This window comes from Loxodonta africana, chromosome 15 (assembly GCF_030014295.1).
Source record: "Loxodonta africana isolate mLoxAfr1 chromosome 15, mLoxAfr1.hap2, whole genome shotgun sequence".
Taxonomy (NCBI): Eukaryota; Metazoa; Chordata; class Mammalia; order Proboscidea; family Elephantidae; genus Loxodonta; species Loxodonta africana.
The window spans coordinates 70714519-70723654 of NC_087356.1; the positions used below are offsets into that span (position 1 = coordinate 70714519).

The following is a 9136-nucleotide window of genomic DNA, read 5'->3' on the forward strand; positions in this document are numbered from 1 at the left end:
CAAGCTCTTATTCTTGGTACCGCCTTAACCTCCTCTACATTAGAAAGTTCTCTACCTATACCATTTAATCCCTCTTTTATTGATCTAACATTGTTGTCATTTACAGATTAACCTCTCTGATTCCCTGCTGCAACTGTTTTGGTTTTGGATAGCCCTTGAGAGTTCATTTCATACATTGGTCTCTGGCTGGTAAAATGTTGTGTCCTATATTCAGGTTGTGGTCTGATGTTGTTTGTTTTCAGACCAAAGGACTCCCTTTAATATTTCCTATAGATTTGGTTTGGTTTTTACATATTCCCTTAATTTCCTTTTATCTGGAAATGTCCTAATTTCACCATCATATTTGAACAAAAGTTTTGCCGGATATATTATTTGTGGTTGGCAATGTTTTTCTTTCAAGGTTTTATATATATCATCCCATTGCCTTCCTGCCATCATGGGTTCTGCCAAATAATCAGAGTTTAGGCATATTGTTTCTCCTCTGTATGTGACTTTTTGCTTTTCTTGACCTTCTCACAGGATTTTGTCCTTGTCTTTGGTTTTAGTAAGTGTGATTATGATATGCCTTGGTGTTTTCTTTTGCAATCTATCATATATGGGGTTCATTGAGGTTCTTGGATGGTCAGCTTTTCATCATTCATGATATTAGGGAAGTTTAGTGTCAGCAATTCTTCAACAATCCTCTCTGTATTTTCCATTTTCTCTCCCTGTTCTGGAACTCTGATCACTCACAAATTTTTGCCTTCAATTGTATGCCACATAATTCTCAGGGTTTCCTCATTTTTCTTTGTTCTTTTTCCTGATTTTTTTTCCTCAGAGTTGTATCCAAGTGTTTGTACTCAATTTCACTGACTCTGTTTCCCATCATTTCAAACCTGCTCCTCGGTCCTTCTATGACACTGTCCATTTCTGAAATCTTGTTGTTTATCTTTTGGATTTTTAATTGTTTTTGTATGATTTCTAGTTGTGAATTTATTTTGGCATTTTGTTCTTGTATTACATTCCTGAATTATTCCATTTTTTGTCTATATTTTGTGTGAATTTATCTGCCTTTTCCATAAATTTGTCTATTTTTTCCTCATTTATGTCTGTTTTTTGCTTCAACTCTTGGATAGCTCTGAATATTAGAGATTTGAATTCCTTGTCAGGTAGATCTAGTGCCTTTCTTCTACTGGAAAGTCATCTTGTGTTTTATTTTGGATGCCTACTGGAATTATCCTGTCCTTTTTTTTTTAAAGTTTTTATTTTGTCTGCTGTCTTCTGGACATTCGGTAGTTATTTTCTTCATTTCTTGATTATGGATTTGTTTGTTTTGTCCTGGTTTTTTATTTGGTTATATCTGTGCAGGTGGGCTGTGCATTCTTTGCTGTTCATTTGTCTGTAGTTGTGATACTTTTCACCCCTCTTGTCCAATGGGCAGGGCCAGTCACTCAGCTATGGTGCAGTAGGGCAGGTCCAGCTATAGGTGAGGGGCTGGGATGGGTTGTTTGTGGCACATGCTAGGGCTGGCAGGAGGGTCAGGAATCAGTGTCAGGCAGGCTCCAGTAGGCTGTGCCCCTGCTGCTCAGAGGTGTGATGTTGAACACACGATGCAGGTAGGCAGGAAAGAGGGGGGAGGTTGTGATGCATGGAGCTAGTATGGGTATGGGAAAGAAGAGAGAGAAACAGGAGCCAAAAACAAACAAAGGAAAACACACACACACACACACACACACACAACCCCACCAAAAAAGAGTGCAAAGGGAGGTTGCCATTGACTTGGAGAGATGAGAACCCAAGAAATGGAGAGAAGAAAAAAGAAAAAAAAGGAAGAAAGAAAAAGGGAAAAAGAAAAAAAATAACTAGAGAAAAATTTGGAAAAGAAAAAAATAGAAAAGACTCCAGGGGTCCTACTAGTGTAGATGTGAAGACCTGGGAAGTCTCCCAGGTTAAGCAGTATAGCCTGGCTAGAGGGGGTAGAGATGTCACACAACACCAGGTATTCAGGAGACTGGAAAAGAAGGTAAGTGTATACAGATGAGAACTGAGAAATGATGAGAGAAGGAAAAAAGAAAACAAATGCCCCCTGGAATCCCGCCTATAAGTCTGCACAGATTGGGGGAGTGGATCCTAGGCCATGCAGTGCAGACTGGCTAGAAGTGTGAAAAGAGAAAGAAAACAAACAAACAAAATGAAACAAAACAAAGCAAAACAAGCAAAAAAATTAAGCCCCAGGGATCCCACCAGCATGGTATCGCAGGCTGGAGGAGCGGATCCCCTGTCGAGCAGGACTTCACAGCATTTCAAGAAGAAGCAAAGACGGCACACGGTGCCAGGTGTTTGAAGGAAAGAAGGGGAGGTAGTGGAAGGCACAGGAGAAACCAAGAGATGGAAAGAAGCTACACCAACTCAGGGACCCAACCAGTATGAATGGTGCAAATTCAAGTGGCCTGGGACAGAAGCAGTCGCCTCCTAGCCCAGAGACTGTGGCTCGCAGGAAGCAGAGGAGGCTTATTACTGGGTGTTTTGTCTCCTGCTGGGAATTTCGTGAAGTTGCTTTCCTGTACTCCCTGCGGTGTGGGTGGGGCAAATACAAGCATCATGAACGCTGCACTTTCCAGCTGGCCGAGCCACCACAGCCGGCCAGGAAGCTCAGAGATAGAGCAGCAGGAATGGGTTGGGGGTGGAAAGACGTGTATCACTGGTTACCCAGTGCTCTGTCTCCTGCTTGGAGCTCCGTGAAGCTGCTTTTCTGTGCTCCCTGTCAGCTGATCTCCAATAGGAGTCCAAGGTGGAGAATCCGTGTTGCATTAGCTGATAAGGAACTTTGGCAAATCTCTCTTCTCACTCTCAGTCTTCTGTTACTTTCTTATTCCATTCAGTGTTTGGCTGAGTTTTTTGTCTGCTTACCAAGTGATTAGAACTGTCCAGGCACTTCATAAATATTATTGGATGTATTCCCCAGGAGCACTATGTGGTATGAGCTTATTATGCCTATTTCATAGATAAAAAAACTGAAACTTGAGAGACTTAAGTGTCTTATTCATAGTGACCTTGGATTCTCACTGTAGTTGTTGATGATGGTTTCTTAATAGTACAGATAAATTTGACATAGCTGTGGGAAATAAAATTAATAATAAAAGATGTTTACTAATACTTATATCTCCTGGAAATACCATTCTGCTAAAAGGAAAAAGCATATGCAAAATACATGCTAGATTCAAAGAACATAAGAGTTGGAAAAAATTGTTATAGCTATAATTAACATTTTTCAGTGATTCCAATTATGCTGGCATCTATACTAGATCACACAATGACGAATCCTGGGCTTACCGTTTTTCCGTGCTCAATGAATGGTGGATGGATAAAAGGGCATAACTTCTTGGTAAGCATTGAATAATATCCTATAATAAATAATAATATCACCCTCATATCCATTCTTATCTCAACACTCTTTTCCTTGTTTTTGATACACCATCAATCTTTGCTGATATCTTTTTGATCTTGTTCTTTTGAACATAGAACAGTCATCATGGTATCTCATGCCAGGAACTCATCAACTTCCTTCAAAACTCAGATCTGAGACACACACATTCTTCTGCTATGGTCTTTAATGTCATTAAGGGATTGATAAAAGATTTGATTTGAAGGTAAGTGCAAAACACACCAAGACAACATATCTAAGACATGCTAGAAGCACCACAAAAGAATTCCTTGGAACAAAAGTTCCAAGGTCCTGGACCACATCAGGTTATACAAGAGTATGTAGCACACAGTGTTTTAGGGATGAATAAGTTTTACCTTTAGTCATAGGAACTTCTGGCTTCTCCTCATTAGAAAATGTACTTCCTTCCTGAATGTGGCTCTCAATTTGAGTGATATACTTAATGTCAGCCATTCGGTTACTTTCCAGAGTCACTATTTCTATATTTTTTAATTGTTTCCACTAGACAAGGTACTCTATAAAAGGAAAGCAGCCTACACAAGAGGGCCAATGCATTACTTTTGTAAATTATGTTAATATTTGTCTCACATTAATTATACTTAATGGTTTCTCTGATATGATAAAGAGATAAGAGGGGAAAGCAGACATGAATAGCTCAAAGAAGAAATGGAAGATGAAAAGGGGAAGGACCCATATAGAGACAGAAACGCCTTCTCTCATATACTGATCACTTGCTTATAATATGCCTAATTATCATCAAATATTAAACCACTGTGAGTCAAATATATAAGTATACTAGTAATTGTGGTGGAATCCCTAGAGAGTTCAAATGGTTAATGTGTCTCAGAAGAAAGTTGTGCTGAACTAATTCCAAAAAATCAGCCGTTGAAATCTCCCTGGAGCACAGTTCTACTCTGACACACGTGAGCTCGACATTAAAAAAAAAGTCAGAATCAAATCGATAGTAACTGGTACAAGTTTCCTGGTAATATTTGTTCTGCACATGAGTTGAGAGGATTGCAAATAAGGCATAGTAAGTGCTTTGTTGTTGTGGCTGTTGTTAAGTATCACTGAGTCAATTTTCAACTCATATCAACCCCATCTGACAGAGTAGAACTACTCCATAAGGTTTTCTAGGTTTTTTTAATCTTTACATAAGCAGATTTTCGAGTCTTTCACCAGCAGAGCCACTGGGTGAGTTTGAACTGCCAGACTTCCAGTTATCAGTCCAGTGCTTAACCATTGTGCTAAAAGGGCTTAGAATACTCAGTATTCTAAGTTATCAGAACAGTTCTTTAGATGTTCAGAGCCTGGCCAGTTCTAAGACCAAGTCTTATAACACAGAAATTTTTAAAAAAGATATAATTCCATCTGATGTTTATTTGCATGGCCCATAATACTGGGATCCCAGAGTCTTTAACTGCCAACATAGAGCAGGAACAGGGAGAGAGAACCAGAGATACCTGAATGATAAGACTTACATCTGTTTTACACTGCATAAATAAACACCTACCTCAAATTTCTTCTTCTCTTCTTTCATAGAATTCCCAGAGGAAAATGGCATCAGGAAATCGTTCCACAGTGACTGAGTTCATCCTCTCTGGGCTAACAGACAAACCAGAGCTCCAGCTGCCCCTCTTTCTTTTCTTCCTAGGAGTTTACATGGTCACTGTGGTGGGGAACCTGGGCATGATCACACTGATTGGGCTCAGTTCTCATCTGCACACCCCCATGTACTATTTCCTCAGCAGTTTGTCCCTCATTGATCTCTGCTATTCCACTGTCATTACACCCAAAATGCTGATGAACTTTGTGACAGAGAACATCATCTCCTACCCTGAATGCATGACTCAGCTCTACTTATTCATTTTTTTTATTGTTTCAGAAAGTCATATGTTAGCTGTGATGGCATATGATCGCTATGTTGCCATCTGTAAGCCATTGCTTTACAATGTCACCATGTCTTATCAGGTTTGCTCCTGGTTGGTAGTTGAGGTATATATGATGGGCTTGATTGGTGCCACAGCCCACACAGGTTGCATGCTAATGGTAGTTTTCTGCAAGGCTAAAGTAATCAACCATTACTTCTGTGATATTTATCCACTACTGGAGCTCTCCTGCTCCAGCACTTATATCAATGAAGTGGTACTTTTGTGCTTCAGTTTATTTAATATTCTTGCACCATCCTTGACCATCGTTGTCTCCTATGTCTCCATTATTGCCAGCATCCTGCAAATCCACTCCACTGAGGGCAGGTCCAAAGCCTTCAGAACATGCAGCTCCCACATCTTGGCTGTTACAATCTCCTACGGTTCTGCAGCATTCATGTACCTGCAGCCATCAAATGTCAGCTCCATGGACAAAAGCAAAGTGGCTTCAGTGTTTTACTCCATTATTGTTCCAATGTTGAACCCCCTGATCTACAGCCTGAGGAATAAGGAGGTCAAAGTTGCTCTTAGTAAAATCATTGAGAAAAGACTATTTTGCATTAGCAAAGATTTCTAATTCTTGGAGAAGATTCAGTAAGGAAGGAGTCCAGAGACAGCAACATATATACACAAGTAGTGAGATTATTGCCAACACTTGATTATTTGGAGGAAAGGTCCCAAAGATAAGACTGGATTCATAGTGTCACATGGAGGGCAGTCACATGAAGGGCAGAGTCAATTCTAGGAAGCCCCAGAGGTCACCCCTAGTAATTCATATTACCTCTAGTCATTTTTAAAAAAGAAAATCTTCAAAGGCCTTCATGTGGGGAAATTATAATTTATATACATGGGAAATGGTACTTGGTTAGGTAAGGCTTACCTATGTAATTCATAGAAAGATCCTTTTGGTCTGTGTCCTTTAATCTGCTTAATACTTTGTGTATTGGCCCTTATTTACTAATAAGTATAGCAATAAGCTGTTCTAAAAAATTGTCTCTAAAATAAATAATATTTAATTATTTGAAAACTACAAAATTCAATCCCTACAGTTAACTAAGTGCAGAGAGCTTTACTAAGGAAGATGGGGGCAGATGATGGATAAGACATGATCCTGCCCACAAGATGATAACTCTCTGGTGGAAGAGACTGATAGACTAATCAGAGCTGAATACATTATGTGTATTTTTACTTATATTTTTATGCAACATCCTTTTCTTCACAGTTTTAGCATTGTGTTACCACCTCCTTTTCCCTAGAATCCTACCTATATTCATTTTCCACTATTTCTAAAGATTTCTGTTTTAAGCCATATTGTACAATCACAGATGTAGAAGTGACGTTCTTTGACTCTTCCTGGAAATCGTACGTATCAGTTATTCATACACAAATGCTAAAATTGGAAAATTGTTTTCTGTCTAATTGCATGTACCCTCTTACTCAAATATTTATTCTGGAAAAAAAATTGGTAGAATTATTTCATAGACACTCAGTAATTTTCTCGGGCTTCAACTAAAAATTTGTGGATCACCCTCCGTAACCAAAAAAAACCAAACCCATTGCCATTGAGTTGATTCCAACTCATAGTGATCTTATAGGACAGAGTAGAACTGCTCCATAAGGTTTCCAAGGAATGCCTGGTAGATTTGAACTGCCAACCTTTTGATTAGTAGCCATAGCTTTTAACCCCTATGCCACCAGGGTTTCCTTACCTAGTAAAGAGGAGTTTAAACTAGAAAACGTGACTCAGATTAAAATTTGGGAAGACTTCCAAGTAATAAATGTTCCCTCTTCCCTTTTTCCCAACGAAGGTCCCATTATGGCTTTTTAAGAATAGCAACCAGAAAACTCTTATTAGTCCTCCTGAGAGGAAAGAAACCCAAAACAAAACAAAATAAAATAAAACCTGTGACATGAAGTAATTCCTATTAACAGCACCTCTTGGTGTCACCAGCTTCCGCTAGTTCGTCCTGCCAGTTGCTGAGCTCCCACATCTTCTCTTGCTGATGGTAGCAGCATCTGGATGTATTTCCTCATCTCTCCCTAGAGTGGTTCTTCAGACTCCTAAAGACCAGATATTTCACTTTATGTTTAGAACCACTTCTGGATAAGAACTCCTGGTGTGTTCTTTCTAATGCTTCTGAGATTCAAAGCTTTCAAATCAGTTACATTAAGGAGAAACAAGCATGGAAATCTCCAAACAACATCATACTCTTGACTGCTTATGTGTATAAAACCGTGCCCAGAGACAGAGCACTGGGCTACCGGGTCTTTTTTGACCAAGCTTGAGCATTTACACCTGGGTGAAGTGCATTTTTAAAATCTTCTGACTGGACTGGCATGCACACAACTATGCTTGCTTTGTCATCAGTTTACCATCAAAAAGGTAGCGTTAATACCTCAATGTGATATCACCCTTTATCTCACCACATAAAATCACAAGTTGCAATGAGAGAGGTGAGGATATTTCCCTCTTTGGAAACTAGAAGAACTAGAAGTAACATCTTTCTTGGCTTTCTATGCACTAATCCATCCTATTTCCATGTCTCATGCCTTAATCCTGCAAAAAAAAAAAAAACTGTGTGTACGTCTTATAGATTATATATGTATGTGATCTATATACTTGTATTTATGTGTAACATGTATGTACATGTATATGTATTGTACACATAAATGTGTACTGCTTGGATGTGTTTTACAAGGGCTATGGGTTATGGGTGAGTAATTTTTAAAGTATTGCTCCAGGCATTGAACAAACAACATCCACTGAGTAACTTTTTTTTGCACTGATCAGTGAGAGGTTGAAATAACTGTTTATAAGAATTGTATGTGTTTTGGAGGATTTATTTATATAATAAAACATTTTAAAGGTGTTAATGAGGATAAAAGTACATGAAACATCTCTAGTTATTCTGAGAACTGGTAGAGGACATACATTTAAAATATTAGGATAGATATTAGACAGATTCCAAAATGTAAATAAAGCTCTAACATAAAAAAGGAGGAAAAAAAAATAAAAACCTTGAAGAAGGAAACCTTTTACAAATTAGTAAAGGAAATTACAAAATACATAGTGTTTACCAAATATTTTTATAGAAAGATATATACAATCAAAAGTTTCAATAACAGGAAAAAAAATGATATATTAAATATATTCTAACACTAAGTCCAATGATGAACTTGATAATGTTCTCACACTGCGTTTGTCTTTCATTCCCTCTGATATAAGTATATTTTAATATCCAAAAGAAAACAATTCCCCATTTACAACTAACATTTTCATGGGCCATCAGTGTCACAGGGTCAGAATTGACTTTTACCTTCCGTATTAGTTAGGATTAGGTTTGGCTCTGAGACACACACGTGTGTACCTATGCATGCACACACACACACACTCACAGCAGAGTGCCTTAAACCAGTAGGCACTTCAGGACTGGTATGGTGGCTCACTCATCAGGTACATAAGCTTCTTTTAACTTGTTCCTCTGTTGGGTCCAACATGTAGCTTTTACCTTATGGTCATGGATAATAGCTACAAATCCATCATTTATTTCCACCACCCAGGCAGCAGAAAGGAAATTTTGAAGGAGAAGAGAATAACCCCTCACTTGAAGAACACTACTTAGAAGTGACACTAATATCCACTAGACTTAGTCACATTGCCAAACCCAGATGAAAGGGAGGCTGAAAATTGCCATGGTTATCATATATGGCCATGTGCCAAACTAAGGTTCAGGACATCTATTATTGAGGAAGAAAGGAGCAGGAATATAAAGAATAATTAGCA

At 38.5% G+C, this 9136-nt stretch overlaps 1 protein-coding gene across 1 annotated transcript; it reads left to right on the plus strand.

The window, feature by feature from the left end:
* The first annotated feature begins 4876 nt into the window (after positions 1 to 4876).
* LOC100657760 (olfactory receptor 8G50-like) lies at positions 4877 to 6483 on the plus strand. The gene has a single exon (XM_003418307.3). The coding sequence runs from the start codon at positions 4982 to 4984 to the stop codon at positions 5927 to 5929; it is 948 nt and encodes a 315-aa protein (XP_003418355.2). The 5' UTR covers positions 4877 to 4981; the 3' UTR covers positions 5930 to 6483.
* The last annotated feature ends 2653 nt before the right edge of the window (positions 6484 to 9136 follow it).